The following is an 18,717-nucleotide window of genomic DNA, read 5'->3' as shown; positions in this document are numbered from 1 at the left end:
GAAGGGTTTAAACGTGAAGAAAGAACGATTGCGGATTGAAGCTGAATCCACATTTCCAGAGAACAATACATCAAGTGAATCCCACTAACAAACTATTGTCTGATAATGATTGATTTCTGTCTCCTTTCAATTTATCATCCTACTGTTTCATTCCCTTGCACGTGATTCTAACCACAAAATCTTTATTAAATTACATAATATTTACGAAATATTTATTTATTTGAATACAAAAACAAATATTTGATTGAATGCAATAAGCATAATACAATTATTATTATTTTTATTATTATTGTTGTTGTTATTATTATTATTATTATTATATTATTACAATATTAGACATAATACAATTAATATTAAAATCATTATATTCTAATTTTTAAATGTTACATGCATATATTATTAAATATTTCTTATTATAATCTTATTTTAAATTATATATTGATTCTTATATGATCATATTAAAATGCGCGTTTTAACTTTTGATAAGAAATATTAATTATAAATAAATTTAATTTGTAAAGATCATGATTGGTATATTGTAAATATAATTTAGTTTTCTTTCTTTCGTATAATTCAAATTAAATATTTTATTTATTTTTTTTATTATAATCTTTATAAAATTTAACAGATCAAATTTTAATTTTTTAAAAGTTTTTAAATTTTTATAATTCATCAACTTTTTGCATATACTTTTGCAAGAAACACATTATGCAATAAAAGGAAGAATACAACAATACAATATAAAGATTAATGCATAAAAACAGTTAACACTTACAATGTCAAAAATCGATATCTAATGATTTTTAAAAAATTGTTTAACTATATCGATGGTTAATTTTTATCAATTATAGACAAAAGTTTTTTCCGCGGTATACGTATCGATCTGACTATTGGAAAACAATGGGATTTATTTGCCAATTAGACAATTAGGTCGGCTGAAAGGGCGCAGAGTAGCACAAGCAACCGAAACTTCGGTGTACTACGAATCCAAATTATACGGTCCAATGCAAAGTGTTTGACGAGCATATATATATACTGCGATTAATGTTGACCTTCCGGCCTCAACCAGCGGGATTCTGCGTGCAAATTAACGATGTTTGTTCTCAACCCTTTGGTCTGCCTTGATTCACCAATTTTATTGCGCTTTTTTCTGATCGTTAGCTGCACTACTTTCTTTGTGCACGCGATTTAATTTTGAATCTTGAAAGTTTATAAAATGTTAAAAAATAGGTTATAGGACATTCTATTTTGATCTTTTTCGTCTATGTATTTAGAAGTTTAAAAAATATTAAAATAAATTAGATTCACAATCAATTATTCTATTATAATAGATAAAAAAACAAAATATTTTTATATAAAATTATGATAATTATTAATATTAATTAATTTTTGTATGTAGAGTATATCCGTTAAAGTGATATAAAGAAGATATAAAGAAGATTACTAATTTTAATTAGATCACAAAATTTAACTAAATCTCCGTGTTCGTTTTGTATGACACGTGCTCTCCGTTGACCGCTCCTTCTTTTTCGAAATCATTTCCCGTAGATAGAGTCTGGTTACGCGGTTTCTGCTTATTCGGCAGATGACCGGACGTGACGTCACTGGAACCATGCGAGTGTTGATTGCAGATGCCAGATGCGACCCGATACCCGGTTTCTTTTGCCTTCCTTCTCCTCGCGAAACCACCTCGCGGATCACGCCGCGGCTTCGCGTTACGTGATGCTTTCGTTTGATCGTCTTTCGTGTCAAAATCTACGACGCATAATTTTAACATATGAATATAACGTATAAAATAATATAAAATATTTATTATAAAATTAAAATTCTTACTTACCATAATAAAAAAATTATTATAAAATAGATATTTTACATTTATTTTCGTTAGGCTTCAAAAATTTATTTCGAACATTATACCTAAAATTAAAAGTACATTGTATTAAAAATATTTTTGCTGATATTTCTAAAATTGAATAGCGAAATAAAAAAAAAAGGTGTTCAGAATTTTATTTTTGACAACATATTTCAAGACCATTGAATTCGATAAACTATCTTTTCTGAATTATTAAATTTTTTTTTATTTGTTGGAAAGGCGAAACAAGCAATTTGAAAAATTTATTATCCTCGGGATAATTTTAATTTATACTAATTGCGCAGTTAAATTATGCGCAGCAATTGCATATATATATATATATATATATATATATATGCGATACGTTTTTCTTGTATTATAATATATGTTCAATAAATACATCTGTACAACTTAAATTGTTAAATTATATTTAATATTATTTTAATATTATTTTCATTACTTTCATTACAAACCTTTGAAAAAAACTTTAGTATTATTTTCATTTTGGGTTCATTATTTAGGTTTTCAACTATTTCAGAAATAAGCATTATCACGATATTATTTCATGAGAAAAAGAAATTAAATAAACGAAGTACGAAGGTCACTGTTTTGAAGTCAAGACGACGAAGATCTCGCAGATGCGATCAGTATATGACTGCAAATTTAACAAAGACAGAACTATACTGTGAATCCATTTATTAATAAGACATTACCAAGAATTGAGTGGTTTCGAGAAACGTGAATTGAATTGTGCGAGTGTCGCTTCTTTATGATCTCTTGTAGAGATCTTGTAGAGATCGATGTCTCGTGCAAGATGTCGTTACAATCTACTTTTGTTGTTCGACATGCTGCGATATCTCACGTTTGTATGAGACGTTTATAAAGACGCCATTTGATACAATCGTGGATTGTAAGATCCATCGAGGAATATGTATTTACACATTTAATTTTTCTTTAATATTAGAAATACATACCGAACAAAAATAAATTATTTATTTTATTATTTGTTACACAAATAACAATTATACACAAATAATAATTGTTACACAAAATTGAAGCTGTAATATGAAAAAATTTTAATCCTATTATTTTCATATTATAGTAAAATTTGTTATATATGTTATATATGTTAAACAGATATTATATATACGATATATACACGATTAATTTTTCTTTTTCTTTTTCTTTTTTCCAGTAGTAAAATATTGGATAAATATTTATAATAAATAAATAGATGATGAATGTTATTAAAGAAAAAGTTGTAAAAAATATGGATCAACAATCAACAAGAAGGATCGATTTATTAAAGAAAATCAATGTTTACTTATCTTGAAAGAATCGCAAGAAGATAAAAGGCATAAAAAGTGTTAGCAATAGGGGAGATATTGGCTATTAAATTTAATAGCCAGAAAGAGAAACGATGGTTTCTTCTTCTCTCTTCTTCCTTCTATTTCCCCCTCAGCTTTGCTAAAACAATAAAAACCTGCCATTAATAACGGCATGGTGACAAATATGACGGAACTTCCGATCTAGCCCGGAAGTTGCTAAATATACCAGCGCTTAGTTTCATCCTTCACGACTCCCCGTTTCCTCGTTTTCGACCGGCCGGATGTTTTTTTCGATATTTTACTTTATTTTCTTTTTTCGATAAACTAGGTATATATTTTTAGTAAAAAAATAAAAATAAAAGCCTAAAACATTAAAATAATCATTGCATTACGAATTTTTTGATTTGACGTTCGATTAAATAATAAAATGTTATAACAAGAATTGTATGTAAAAGTTTTGTATATGAATACGTTCAATGTGATACTTCCTTCTCTTTCTCTCTTTTCAGAGAGCGACTTATCGCTTGCGAAACAGAACATTATGTTTTTAATCACGGCGACACAAATACGATTCGATTGTTCTGCAGACCGATACACAACGATGATCCGAGAATAATTGAGGCACGAACGGCAAACAGATCTGCATCCTAACTGCTAGAGGTGGGGTATACCGCTGCTTTTTTCCCCCTTTCCTCCACCTTTATCAACCCACGCTCCATGACCGTGGCACGATCTCTACTTCATTGTCATCTGTCATCGCGCCGCGAACAAATGAGCGTCTCAACAGCCGGCAGACAAATGACTCCAAGGATTATCCGGCGAACGCTCTTCGTCTTTTTCCCTTTTCCCCTCTCGCCGTTCCACCGTCAAATTTCCTTTCTCCCTCTCTCATTCTTGCCAATTTCTCCTCTCTTCTCTTCTCTATCGTCGTCGCCTTTTTCCTTCCTTCGCTCTTTCCAAATTCCTCTTTCCTTTCTATATTCCTCTTTTATTATTTCCTTTTTTTCTTTGTCCCTTTCATATCCTTTTTTCGTTTCTTTTCTCCATCAATTTTTTTTCCACTCTTATGCTTTTCCTTTTCTATCTCACTTTTTCTTCTTACGATAAATGAATTTATTCTTAAATACGATCATCATAATTATTAATTTGTTTCGTGATTTTTGAAATATTTCACGAATCGATTCCTGGATATTGATAGAAATTGATATTAGCGTAGACGAGTTAGGCTTTCTCTGTAAAAAGGTTAGGGTTTCGATGCCGTGGGATTTGATTGCGAATCGTTTCGTTTCTATTCGACCATTCGAGTTTCACTAGATGACTGATTGCGGTGATCGAAGCCGACGACGGATAATTAAAAGTTCGATTAACACAGTGATTGTTTTGTAATTGAAACATGATTGAAATTTTACACTTTTGAAAATCCATTTTGTTGGTTATAAAATAATTGTTATATTAGGAAATTGTTATAAAAATAAATTTTGGATTCGTTTTGGAATATTAATAATATTTCGATAATATATCGATAATTTTTCGATAATATCTATTATCGATATTATCGATAACATTTTAGATTATGGAGATTTTTTATCAGTTCTCGTTTTTTGATCGATTATAAGAATCTAGTATGAAAAATTTAAACCTAAAATTTTCATGTTTGCAAAATAGTAATACTGATTATTTTTAAGTGTATCTTAAATAAATACACATTAAATAATAGATCGCATAAATATATTTAGAATTTTAGAATGGTCCTCGATGTCTGATTAAGATGTGCTATTTTCACTGTAAGATCAGTCGTACTGAAAATCACTATTAGCAGTATAATATTTTCTTATCTATCACTTTGATACTAATTCAAATAAATGTATTTTAAAAAACATATTCTAAAAACACATCGATATTCTTTTAAAGTAAATTAATAACAAAATATCGCAATATTTAGTTTATTACATTTCAGTTTTACGTATCAGTTTCAGTTCATATGTATGTATACAACTTCTATACTTCTATATAATTGTAGTTATATGTAATATAATAAAAAAAAAAAACATAAAAATATGTGTGATAAAATAATCAGTACTGATATTAAAATTTTAATATAAATATGTTTCTTACGTGATATTAAAAATAAATTTTTTGATATGAATGAATCTTTCACAAAATTACTAAGTTGCTACTAGATTATTTACTAAATTACAAAATTACTAGATTACTTACTAGATTATTTACTAAATTTCAGAATTATTAAATTATTTACCAAATTACTAAATTATTTAACAAACAAAGATAAAATAATATTCAAAATTAAAAAATCCTATTTCACCAGGAATCAATTTTTATAATTTATGATCAGTAATGAAATGATATTTTTTATCATTTTTATCGTTATTGACTCATTATAATTAGCCTTAAGGTAAACTTTCAGTAACATTAGACGCACCAAACGGAATAATCGATTAATAGCCGAGTTATCGATAACGATTCCAATTGAAAAATTTCAATTTCTCGAATTATTACACATACATAATTTTTCTCGTAAGAAAAACCTTCCTATCGACTGTAGGTGGGTTCATTGGTAGGTTGGCTCGTTGGCTGACTGGTTGGTATCGATGTGCAGGCTGGCAAGCCAGCTATGCTGGCTCAGCACTCTCCCTCGTTCCTCCTCTTTCTTCCCGTGAGCAGCCACCTTTACTCTTGCTTCTCTCTCTCGTAGTCTTAGCCTCACACTGAAACGCGTTCCATAAACTTAACCTCCTTAGAGTCGCGGTTGATGACTTTTAATTTGCATCTGTAAAGATTACCATTTTCTGTCTGTCCAAGTTGCTTTCGTATTCTATAATTATAATATATAGATGCTAATATATAGATATGGAGATATTTGGTGTTTTTGATATTACTATTGAGTTGAGAAATAATGGGATTGAAAATTAACGAGAATAGAGAATCGTGTATTTTTCGCTAAGTAGAAGCCAGATTGATTCTCAACTGGAGAAATAAAAATTTGGAGAAATAAAAAGATGGAAATTTGTAGAGAAGAAATAATAATTGACAAACTTCGTTGAGATATTGATATTATATTATATGTATTATGTTGTATCAAAATTTGTATCATTATTACAAAATTCTAACGAAAGTAAGATATTACATATAAAAGAAGGGCATAAATATAAGAATATAAATATAATAATATAATATCGTTATGATCAATCTTTTCGTATTAATTTTTCTATTGAACAAAGGAATTCGTTAAAATGAATTGAATCAACGATCGAATATTCCTGTCGTACTCCTAAAACAATCTCTTATCGATACATTTCTGACGGTTATATCGTTAAAGTAATAATAATAGAGGGGATCGGAATATGCGACTTTAAAAGGATATAAATGATAACATGAATGTCATGATATGAACAAAAAAAAAAAAGAATGCAAAAATATTGAAATATAGATACAACGACATGAGGAAGACTACTCTTGCTTCATCGTTTCATTGGGTTATCGATTTAACATCAAATAGCCTTTTATCGAGAAAAAAACGCACAATTATTTTTTGCTTTTTTTAATTCAACGATTAGTAGCACGCGTGTCGCTTTTTTATTCATTAGATTGTTAATTAACTATTAATTGCTATTAAACACTAATAATTCTTATTTAAGTCTAATCGATATTTTCCATTACGTTACGATTTAGGAATATAACATCTACTTATATTTATTTATTATACTTCAATTACATTATAAATTCATGAAATATGTTTAAAAAAATCACCGTGAAAATTTCTACTTTAACTTTCATTTTTTTGAAGTTCTGAAATTTTTCTTTTTATTTATTATAGGTTATATTAGATATTAGATGGGAAATGAAAAATTGTTAAATTTGGGCAATGAACAATCATCTCCAAAATTAAAAATAGAGAATATTGAAGAAAAGAAGAAATTCTGAAATCGTAACTTTTATAAGTATAATATTGATATTATATTTTTTTTTTCCTATTAAACGGAATAATTATTTTAGCAAATAAAAATTTAATTTCTACGTTCTTTTGCAGAAAGAAAATGACGAAACTCTCTTAATTGTCTAATGAAAAAGAGATACGAATTATCATAATAAAATCAAATCAGTGAAAAATCGTGCAAAATTTCATCAAAATCGGTGTGTATCATTGATGTTCAATTAATGATTCAATATTTTCAGAGTTTCGTTTAATGCATGAAAAAGAGTAGGAGTTGTACAAGAGATTGGTTGCGTTTGAAAAGAAAGGATAAACAGAGGAAAGTTTTGGATATATCGTAATTTCGTATCATTGGTCGAACGACTGGGGATCCATAGAAGATGGATAAATGGCCGAGATTGGTATTGGAGTTAAGATCAAAAGAGTCATAGCCCAAGGAATCCACGTTCGAACGTGGAGTGAAAGAAAAAGATAGAATATGGTCGAGAGTTGGAATTGTTTGGCTTTCGAATGCAATTGCTTGTCGTAAATCTCGCGGTATAAAGTTTGTTGCGCGTTAACCGGACCTCTTCTACCAGATGCAATAGATCAGTGTCCTTTGACCTGTCATGCAACTATATGATAACGAGCAAAAGGAACCATTATCTCGTATTTCCATTTATAATACTGTTTCCTAACTTTTTTATAATAGCATTATCCTCTAATTGCATGGAAGGATATTTTTAAAATAATAAATAAAATAAATATAATTTTTTATTTTTTTAAAAATTAATACAAGATTTGGTGAAAATTGAAACTGTTAATCTATTTAATATGTGTTTTAGATTTTGCAATAAGTTTGTTACTATCTATGTCTGTTTATAAAAATATTGAATATCTATAAATAAGTAATGAGAATATAAAAAAAAAAAGATCTAATCTGCGAGATATAATTCTGTATATATAGGAAAAATATGGTTGGTAATAAACTACCTTAATTAATTTATTGTTATCAATGATGAAATAAGTACATTGGACATTGATAATATGTAATTGAAATTTTCTATGTTCATAAACACATGTGGCGAAAATCTTTATTGGCAATTTTAATTATAATTTTCTGTGGTAAGCAACATTGTCCTATTAATTATATCATTTTATAACATGATGTAATCATCTATAAAGAGCAAGCATTGCAGCAGCATTATCGCTTAAAACTTCTACACTATTCTAAAAATGCAACAAGTTATATACACACATATCGTTTGACCTTCACCCCATTCCATTTATAAACTATGCATACAATATTGCAACTATGTGTTTAATAGTGTTATATGTTTCGATCCTCCACGCAAGCAAACGAAAATAAACTTCGTTTAAAATCAATTTTCTTTATTGTACATTTGCCGGAAAAGTGACAAAAATTATTACTTATTATTTTACTAATTAAATTATTCTAGTGGAAATGACTTTGCGTAGTTTGAATCTTTGTAAGGATGATTGTAAGAATATCAAGAATGCCAAATTGCAAGTTTCGAAATTTATATTATAAACGAACAATGATTTTTTTTTCCATTCCTTTTATATAATAACTCGAGTAAGTATAAATTTTAAGTTGGTAATTTTTTTCAGCAAGTGATACGATATTATAAATTAGGTTATAAATTATAACCTCTTTAATGAGGATCTTAAAATTCTTTTGGGAATCGTCATGCGTTAACGTGCGATCATTCGTGCGGAAAATATTATTTTACAATGATCGTTACAAAAGAAATTCAAAAAAAAAAAAAAAAAAAGTTACTTGAAACAAGCATACCGATGTCTTCACGTCGCATCGGCCTGTTTCGCAATTTTTTTAGCCAGTTACAGTTAACGCTTATTTCTCTTCGCTCGACACTTCTTTAGGACACGCGTTGTCGAATGCAAACAGCCGATTAAAGGTCGTCGCCCATCCGACGATAGAAGGGCATCGAACCACGATCCAATAAATATTACGTATTTCGATCTATCGATTTTAATTTTCAATTTTTTAAGATTTGCAATTACAAAAATGCAATTGTTTATTCAACTTGTACGCTATTATTAATTATTAATTTCAGCGACGACGAATTTATTATTTCATTTTAAACAACATGACATGGACAAGTTTAATACCGATCATGGACGGTTATCAATAGCATCGAGTATGAATCACCGCGCAAACAACGAAAGGAGAAACATTTTCACCGAAGACCAACGTAAAATGAATTAATAACATATTGGTGTCTTCATCGACGAATCTATTACGAATCTTTATTACGATTATCGTTACATTTTGATCAAATGTAATATCGATTGTATGCAAAAGTGTCAATAATACAAACCGTTTCGATTGAAAAGGAAAGAGAAACGATGAGGAAAAACGTAAGAAACTTTAAGGTCTATCCGTGGCTTTAACCTAGCCTGTGCCAAGGTGACAAGACAGACAGAATTTTGTTGGTCTAGACGGGCGAGTGTCGCAAAGACCCCGGAATAGAAGCGTGGAGGAGGACGATAGGATTGGCCATTTTGTTGGCTGAGGAATTTGTCGACGCTGCACTTCGATGTCCTCTGCCTGCCGTTTTCTTTTTCTTTTTCCCCCCCTCGTCGTTCGCCCTCCTCACTCCATACCAAAAGCGGAGCACAGATTTCGCGATGCGACGAGTTTGAAAAAAAATTTTTTGCATCGCAGCGATCGACGTGGCCCAACGATTCTCAGAAATTTTTTCACGCCTTGAATCCGGTACACCTGTGCGATTTGAGATTTGAAGGTAAATGAATTTTATTAACCCGTTTTGGAAAAATAAGTTTAGGCCTGAAATGATATTTCAGAAAGAGGGTAGTGTTTTTAGGGAAAAGATCGTGAAAAGAGGATTTTTATATATATATATATATATATTCGTTAATTACGTAATTTTCGTAATTATATATGCAAAACAACGGAACGTAACAAACGCATGGCATTGCACGAATTTGTTTCCAAGCGGAGCATTGACGAGTGGAAATGAGAAATAAAGAAATGGAAGAAGAGGAAAAAAGGAATTTGGTGGGGGGAGTTATAGACGGGGGGAAGGGAGGGTGCGAGAAGAGAACGAAAATTTGATATTCATGAAGCATTTTAAAGTCGTGCCATCCGAGAAATGGATATAGAATATAGACTGCTAAGCAAGGGTAGACTCGTACACATTTGTGGAAATGTTATTTAAATGCGAGTTCGCGATTCGCGCCCATCGCGTTCGCATTTTCTCTGTGAATTTTGAGACGAATTCGAATTCTTTGTTTAATAGAAAAAAGAAAAAAAAAAAAGACATTTACTTTTATAAATAATTTTTAGAAATTGTTTCTTTGTTAGTTTCATTGTTAGGAATATAAATAGTAACGAATGTATCGCGTATGAAAATAAAAACGAAAAAAGAAATTATAAATAGTTCGTGGAATTTTTTATTTATACGTCAATCTATTTATTATTTTATTTAATCTGTGCGTTTTATTACTTTTTTTTTTTATTTTCCATAGTTAATTTTATGTGTAATCATAAATGCACAAAGGATTAAAAGATAAATAAATGAAAAAGGACAAAAAGATAAATAATATCTACGTTACGAAACAAAAATATTCCATAACCTCAACGTTCAATATTTCAATTGTCGAGAAATTAAAAAAATGATCCAACAAATGATAACAATTATTTATCTTGGACGATTCTCGCGAATTCGTGTCGTCACGAATGAGGCCACACATTTAATCTCGCGCTTCAATTTCCCTTTGCGAAATTTTTCCGATTCAAATCCGCCCGCTGAAAACCGGTCATTAACTTCTGCGTTCCCTAATTTCGGTCGCGCGGCCGTCAGCACATTTCATCGGCATGCATTTCGTCGTTCCTTGTTTCAAGTGCGTGATATAAGCTTAGTGACGCCTTAAATCGTATCGTTCTCCCGCGATAAATTCTCTATTTTCCGAATTTCCAGATCGTGAACGCTTGATAACGGGTCATCCCTTATGTACGAATCGCGGCGCTAAATTGAAAAATTTCGAGAAAAGAGAGCAGAATAAGTATACGCGGGCAAGGATCAGGAGACGATGTGCGCGCATATTATGAAAGAGTGGGGGAGAGTAGCAGCGCGCCCGTTGAAAAATTATAATAATCACTTTAGAAATTAATGGTACCTCCGCGAAGGCACGGGAGATCCGTGCCGGGAGTGACAAGGTGGACCTCCGTAGTGGGAGCAAGAGTAGAGTGTGCAAATGGCGACTCCTCTCCCATCGGACCAATCGTTGCACGCGTTCGAGGGCCGAGTAACGTTGGCCACACCCATTCGCGACGTCAACGTGTCCTGCGCGTAGAGGTACTCTCACCCACACTCGTCGGACCAGTCACCACTCGGACGACGTATTCAGCTTACCGCACACGTCTTCTTTTTCTTTTCCACCGGATCCCGGCTTGTGACGTACACGCACGCGAGAAAAATCGCGATAAAACAGAAGACAGTTCGTCGATTTTTTCGCAACGGAGTTTGTAAATTGTTGTTGTACTTTCGATCGGGCGAAATAATTTTAAGTTCATTGATCGAAAGGACTGTGAATTGGGAACAGATTCGCTTTTTGGCGGGAACATAGCGAAAAAGTGAGCCGTGAGTGACAGTGTTGTCAGTGTTGTCAAAGACGCGATAGACGTCTAATTGCGAGCGACTCGATCAGTGGATTTTTTGATTTCTTAATCGAAACGATCGTTTTGTGGAATAATTGTGTGATAAAATATACATAGTTCGTAGAAAGTGATTGACTAACCTCTTATAAACACCACTTTTTTTTTACATTTGAAAAGAATTCCCGCCGATATAAAGTTAATCTATTAAAACTCTATTTCATTATTTTACACTTCAATATCTATTGAAGTTTACCAATTCCATCATTCTCTAGCATCTTTAGACAAGGGACAAACGTTACAAAACGACGTGTTCTTGAAAAACGCGTATCGTATCAAGGATCAACGAAAATAATTATCTTCGTTTATTAGAGAGAACAAAATAATATTAACCAGTGAATATTTAAAGTGAAAAATTGAGAGTTTAGCTCACGTGGCGTGTATTTGTAATCGGTATCACGTTTGCGAGAAGATCGGGAATAGCGATTTCGATAGTCGTTAGGCGGAGTCGTCTGGAAAGGTGGTCACGACGCAACAAACGGTGACGAGTTGTCCAGGAGGTGGCGAGGGCGGTGGCGGCGGTGGTGGTGGTGGTGGAGGTGGTGGAGGCAGCGAGACGTTCCCGTATGCAGCTACAACGGGCACGGTAGAGGAGGTGGAGGCGCAGGAGGTGGAGGTAGAGGTCGACGAGGTTAAGATGGAAGCCGAGGAGCATCTCGCGAGGGAATACGTACAGGAGTTTGTTCTCGATCATCTCGATCCCGCCGACGTCAAACGGGAGGTTAGTGATTGATTATTACCACTATCGTACATGGTACGTTCCATTTCTTTCTTTATTTCTTTCATAATTATAATTGCGATAATTGGTTTTATCTTACATGTGAAAAATTGAAAGATTCGAACGGAAACAATTTCTCAAATCGATTTTTATTTTTTTTTTTTTTTTTCTTAAAAGAAAATAAAATAATAACTTAATATTTCTCTACTTCTCTAAAATAATATAGTCGTTATAATAATTAAAGAGAGGATCGAATCTCTATTTAGCTTTCATACATTTAGCAATAAATTTGAAACACAAATAATCTGGTTTAATGGATAATTGAATTTTATTTTATTTTTCAATTCTGTGTTATTTTCATTTTTATTTATCGGTTTATCAGAGATAATCCTGTATCATTCGTTTTAAATGAATTAATTAAACTACGGGTGTTCTTATATATTTATGAGAAATTTAAATGCACAAAAATATATAAAATGGACAAACAAAAAGATATCTAAAATTAATATCTATTCAAGTTTTATTTAATTTATTTACATTTGTACTTCATTTCATTAGCGTTCATAAAATTAAAATTTGCACCCGCACTTTAGTAGATAATTTATACAGGTTTTAAAATTTTATTTCATTTCGCAATATATTGTCATCATTTTTCTTCTCATTTATTGAATTAATTTTTTTTTCCTTTTTACAAATTTTATAAATTTTTGTATTTTTAATATGATTAAAAAATGTTTAGTAAATATTCAATTTGTTTAAAAGATAAATTTTTTTTTTTTCACAAAAATAAAATATATTTGCATAATTTCTTTCTCTGTTACAATAAATATGTCACAGTTTCTAAGCAATAAAAATCTATGATAAGATATTACACATTCAAATTACATACATTAATCGTTACACTAATCGAATATCTGTCGATTAATTCGAAACTTTCATCGAGGAGAGATCCATTGAATGAGGTCATTCACAAGTTAGTTTATCATGTTTTTTTTTTTTCACAAAGAGAGACAACAAATTAATTCATATGCATTATAATTTATTACACGCTGAAAATTTCCACTGAAGTTGAGATTGTGTACATGTATGTATATATAGAGTCACGTGCGCCGTTTTGCATTATATAAGCTTGAAATTGTTACATTGTGTATGTATATAGAAAAAAACATGAAACACATTTTTATATGAGTACTGGTTCATATAAATATTGAACACTTTTCGTATTCATTGGAGATATTAAATTTATATTCAGTGTTATTGCATACATTATACATTGATTGAGAGATATTTTATTCTTGTGAATTAAATGTAAATGTAATTGCCACATGTGATATTAAATCGAATAATTTTTGAAATTTTTTCAAGATCTTCCTTTTTTAAAAACCTGTAAAAAGAAATTTTTTACTTTTTATTCGAATTTTCGTTTTTTAATTACAATAATTTTATAACAACTTTAATCTACATTATTATACTTATACCTTTTAAAGCTGTTAATTTCTGTTTAAAAATTATATAACTTCTATCTCTTCACTTTTTCATTCATATACAGTTATACATTACCATGATAACATTTATTTGTATCATAAACGAATATTGAAAGAACTCACGTTAACCATCATCATTCACAAAAGATTATTTTTCAATAATTTTCATATTTTACTTACACGATTATATCCAAAATGTCAACAGTATCTAAAAGTGAATTCAATTAAAAGTAAAAAATCGTTAAAGTTAACCTTCATTTGATCCAGAATTTTCTAACCTCTTTTTCCAATGTTTAAATAACTTGTAATACTTTTCCTAAAAAAAAAAGAAAAAATAGTTAAGCGAGAAAAAAAAGGAAAAATGAAAGAAAGACAAGAGATTAATATCGACTGTTTCGTTTCAGGTACGAATCAGCTCCCCAATGATGGTGAACGGTAGCGTAGTACAATTACCTGGCCAGGTACAAACTCAAGGCCTAGCTCTGGCGCCTTTGACGCCGCCGGCGCACGAGCTCGAGCAACCTCATCCTTTATATGGTCAACCGCACATCCAAGTGCAGCACGGTGTCCTGGTGAAGGCACCTCCGGGTGCAGCGTCTCATCTGACAACCCTTTCGCATCCTGGAACACCACCGGACACGCCTCCGGTTTCGGCGTCCCCGCCACCGTTGCAATTGCATAGGAGCGAGCAGGATTCGCGCGAGAGAGGATTGTTCCTGCAATTGCAACAACCTGGCTCGATCGTACAGGATGAGATGCAGCCCAGCACAGGTGGCATGGGATGGTTGACGCAGTCTCTTAGGCAGGAACCGCTCGATCTCAGACCTCATTGTCCTCAGGAACCGCCGGAACCGCATCACGAAGCTTGGCCGAGTCATCATCATTTCCAAGACCTGCAACGTTTGCAACGTTATCCCAGACATACTGGTGAGTGAAGGAATTTTGGTTAATACCAATAGAACTGAGGAAAATAGATTTTCGAAATAACTAAAAAGAAATAAATAATTTAGTTTAAAATAGTATATATAGAAGTTTGTGAATAAATTTCTTTTTGAAATAGTAATAGTTACATAAAGAAATATAGATATTATTGTGAGAATTATAAGTTTAGTATTAGGGATGTGCGATTAATGATGATCAGTGGTTGAAAATTCAATTTGTAAACATATTGCACATTGATCTTACGAAATTTCTACGAATTTGACGTTGTATTTTTATGTTTTTATTTTTATAAAAATATCATTATTATATTTATCGACGTACGTTTATGAAAACATAATAAAAAGTTATTGTTATTAAATATTGTTGCGAAGAGTAATAATTTTAAACATCGTTCAAATGTAACATAATATAAGAAACAATTCAAATAAGAGATTTATATTTATATTTGTAATTATTTAAAAAATCTATTTTTCTCGATTCTGAATAAACTTGAATTTTCATCATTGTCCTTTAAAAAGAAAAATACTCGAGGCCAGAAAATGTTATTATCATAGGTGGATACATTACGATGTCAGGCCACATAGAATACTGTGGAGGTGCTGGATCAGGCGGCGGGATGCTTCCCGCGGGCGGAAGTGGAATTTCAGGAATGGAAGACAGTATGCAAGGGATACAGATGCAAAGACCGATGAGCGTTTGCTCAGTGAGTTCTTGTGGCGCTAGTGGACCGAGTCCAGCCCATAGGACAGGGAATGGTCTTTATCCAAATTGCGGGAATAATAATCCCCAGGAAGAACTCATGAACGACGAGCTGCTCATGTCGCTTTCCGTGCGTGAATTGAACAAACGCCTCCATGGTTGCCCGCGGGAAGAGGTGAGTCAGGTCTCTTACATTTTTAACGACACTTTCGCATAGGTAATGCCTCGTCTTGGTTTCATTCACAAATTTTTCTTTATTTCGCCTCTCGTTTTCGCTCTGTATATCGATTCTTTCTAAGTTTTTCTTTTCCATTCAATTCTTTTTCATCGTAGCAATAATATTTACGTTATCCGTGGAAATCTTTTCGATAAAGATAGAGATAAAGATGAAATAATTATGAAATCAATAGGATTCATAGGTAGATAATTTTAAGCAAAACGAGAGTGAATTGGTATCTGTGACTGCAGTAGAATGAATCGTTCTTTCGTCCGACACGAATCGTTCGATTACCTAATCGAATGTAAATTTCTTTCTTTTTCGATATATCAATTTGCAGTTTGTGAGACTTCTATAAATTTTTATAGAATATACAAATTATATTATCTCAAACATGATCCATGAAGATTTGAAACTCTCAAAACACTTGGCCTACGAAATAATTCGAGTTGACACGAAAAGGTTAGTTTGTTTAAAAACAAAACATTTCAATATATTACAAATAAAATGTATCACGAATATCTTATTTTCATTTGTAAATTAGTTAACTACTTACTTTAACATGTTAACGATAAATGTAGATATATTTTAATGAATCTATTAATTTATCATTTAAACATTTTAAACACAATAATATCTTCGAACGAGTCGGTTCCGATCATCGACGTTTCGATCTGAAGTTCGACCAGTTCCGATTATTGCCGAGTCGATCCGAAGTCGAATTACCACTCGTATTTATATCTCGAGTCGAGTCTCGAGAATAATACGGCAGTACGTATTGAGATTTTGCTTGATTCTGTTCGAATTTTTGCAGCTGTTTCCAAGTTCCAGTTCACAAAAACAATTAACAAAACTGCATATAGGAATAGCAATCGAGCAGACAGAACCAATTCATCTCTTATTAATCCGAAATCCATAACGAATTCATTCGTAAAAGGAATCCTCCTATTTTGCGAAGGTCGTACGCCTGAAGCAGAAGCGACGTACATTGAAGAACCGTGGCTATGCTCAAAATTGTCGTAGCAAGCGACTTCAACAACGGCATGACCTCGAGACAACAAATCGTAACCTGCAGAACGAACTTCAACGGGTAAAAATTGAGCTGGCACGGGTCCAGCAAGAACGCGATCTTTACAAGCAACGATGCGAGATTCTGAGAACGCGGCAGAGCCACAATCATAATCACAATCACAATCATCATCAGCAACAGGCATCCCAGCAGCAACAGCAGCCGCAATCACAGCCGCAGCAACATCAGACGCAAAATCAACCGCAACAGCAACCACAACAACAGCAGCCGCCTCAACAACATCAACCGGCGCCTGCCAGTCCAGAAGTCTATCTGTGACATCGACAGCGCCGAGGAGGCGCTTGCTGGACCTGAAGAGATATCCGTCGTGCGATCGGGAGATTCTTGATTGGTAAGTAAAAAATAATATTATATATTTTCTTTATATTTAAATTTATATTTTCTTATAATATAGATATAATAAATATATTTTTTTTTATTTCAATTAGAATTTTTTTTTTTGTTATGGAATTCGTATTCTTATATGTTTTTAATAAGGATCATCGATTTACAATTATATTGCTTCAAATTCCTTGAGTTTCTATAATGATATTTAAAAAATGGAGTTTCTTAAGTTTTTTATTGCTTATTTTTAATAGAATATTTAATGCTTAATTTTATAGTAGTAACATTTTATAGTGGCAACTTTTATATTTTATATCATTTCAAATATTCTATTTATACTTTTAAGTTAGTACGATAGAATTTTTATGCTTTGTATCTTATTGTTAAATATTTTTGTCAAGAAGAATATAACGTGATTGTTCGAATGGGATTAAAGCTGTCGTTTAGATTTTCTATCGGATCAACTCGTAATCCTGCGTAAATCCTCGTATCATGATGAAAATCCTTTCAGCTTTACATCTCATAATAACTATATTTATAATCTTTTCATAAATAATTTTGATCAAAATTCTCATAATTGATAATTATTTCGAAACTAAAAATTCGAATTTAAAATTTTTGTAAATTTTTCGTTTATTCTTCATTAGATATAAAATGTTTTATAATTTTTCTCCATAAACGAATTAAAATAATTATTATAAGTATTATATTTTTCGGGGAAGAGAAACCGTAAAGATGATCATTTTCCAAAATTTTGTTCACAGTGACATACCTATGCGCGTGGGTTGAAAAAAAAAAAGAAAGACCAGACAAGCAACCGGGTATACACTTCGAGAAATGTGCGTTTCTCATTTTCTTTCGATCTGTGACTTAAGTCTTAAGCACATCTTTAATCTCGTCTACGTGTATATAGTATTTAGTTCTTCCATATTTTTTTCTTATGTATATGTATAGATTTGTTAAGAGCTACGGCAAAAAAAAAAAAGAGCCTTGACTGTTAAATCGACTTTGTAAATCGCGTATGGAGTTACCAACGCAACTAAGGTATCATTAGATTAAAGATAATTAGTTCTATTCTCATAGATATATGAATATATTGCTCGTGGTAGACTGGACGTCTTTACCAAATATTGTACCAAAAAGGGAATAAAGAGAAGAAAAATAGAAGCGAATCGTATTTACTTTGTTGTAGCGCAACAAAAACACGAAGTAAGAATGAAGCTCATACTCGAAAATCTATTGTTCAAGAGGTTTAGCATTTTATTAATTGTTATTTAATTTATAATATCATAATATAATTTCTTTGATACGTTTCGTCGCGAATAATTGATTTGGATAGTGTTCGTTGCTATTTGTAATTTTTTTATTATTTTTGCTATTAGTAATATTAATTTTGGACTAGCGGTGCT

The 18,717-nt window shown here is 31.5% G+C and overlaps 1 protein-coding gene and 3 long non-coding RNA genes across 5 annotated transcripts; 2 read left to right on the top strand and 2 right to left on the bottom strand.

Moving 5' to 3' along the window:
- Positions 1–1,246: 1,246 nt before the first annotated feature.
- LOC147657253 (uncharacterized) lies at positions 1,247–2,606 on the bottom strand. Its single transcript, XR_015292883.1, has 3 exons — positions 2,326–2,606; positions 1,838–1,917; positions 1,247–1,755 (listed from the first exon to the last, which is right to left on the bottom strand). It is a non-coding gene; the product is annotated as an uncharacterized LOC147657253 (long non-coding RNA).
- Positions 2,607–5,726: 3,120 nt separating this feature from the next.
- On the top strand, positions 5,727–8,497 carry LOC147657252 (uncharacterized). Its single transcript, XR_015292880.1, has 4 exons — positions 5,727–5,854; positions 7,016–7,139; positions 7,229–7,332; positions 7,957–8,497. It is a non-coding gene; the product is annotated as an uncharacterized LOC147657252 (long non-coding RNA).
- Positions 8,498–11,530: 3,033 nt separating this feature from the next.
- Positions 11,531–18,475, top strand: tj (Maf family bZIP transcription factor traffic jam). 2 transcript variants are annotated; one of them, XM_012484846.3, is made up of 5 exons: positions 11,531–12,555; positions 14,441–14,963; positions 15,533–15,861; positions 16,853–17,315; positions 18,073–18,475. In XM_012484846.3, exons 1-4 carry the CDS (start codon positions 12,472–12,474, stop codon positions 17,240–17,242), a joined length of 1,326 nt encoding a protein of 441 aa, XP_012340300.1. In that variant the 5' UTR covers positions 11,531–12,471; the 3' UTR covers positions 17,243–17,315; positions 18,073–18,475. The 2 variants fall into 2 exon arrangements, with proteins under 2 accessions (XP_012340300.1, XP_003692407.1); XM_003692359.4 differs by having other exon boundaries at positions 12,050–12,555; positions 15,533–15,852.
- On the bottom strand, positions 13,958–16,570 carry LOC147657251 (uncharacterized). Its single transcript, XR_015292879.1, has 4 exons — positions 16,451–16,570; positions 14,490–14,929; positions 14,315–14,352; positions 13,958–14,244 (listed from the first exon to the last, which is right to left on the bottom strand). It is a non-coding gene; the product is annotated as an uncharacterized LOC147657251 (long non-coding RNA).
- Positions 18,476–18,717: the final 242 nt, after the last annotated feature.

Source organism: Apis florea, unplaced genomic scaffold (genome assembly GCF_048593485.1).
Source record: "Apis florea isolate Af1SG1 unplaced genomic scaffold, ASM4859348v1 contig_3203_pilon, whole genome shotgun sequence".
NCBI lineage: Eukaryota > Metazoa > Arthropoda > Insecta > Hymenoptera > Apidae > Apis > Apis florea.
Note: the sequence above shows the minus strand (reverse complement) of the source record. Positions and strands in the feature narration are given on the sequence as shown.

What these genes read in the sequence shown, in the direction of transcription:
- tj (XM_012484846.3), top strand. Translation starts at nt 12,472, where the DNA reads ATGGAAGCCGAGGAGCATCTCGCGAGGGAATACGTACAGGAGTTTGTT. An exon ending in CCGCCGACGTCAAACGGGAG is followed by an intron (nt 12,556 to 14,440) that starts GTTAGTGATTGA and finishes GTTTCGTTTCAG; the next exon opens with GTACGAATCAGCTCCCCAAT. An exon ending in ACGTTATCCCAGACATACTG is followed by an intron (nt 14,964 to 15,532) that starts GTGAGTGAAGGA and finishes TTATTATCATAG; the next exon opens with GTGGATACATTACGATGTCA.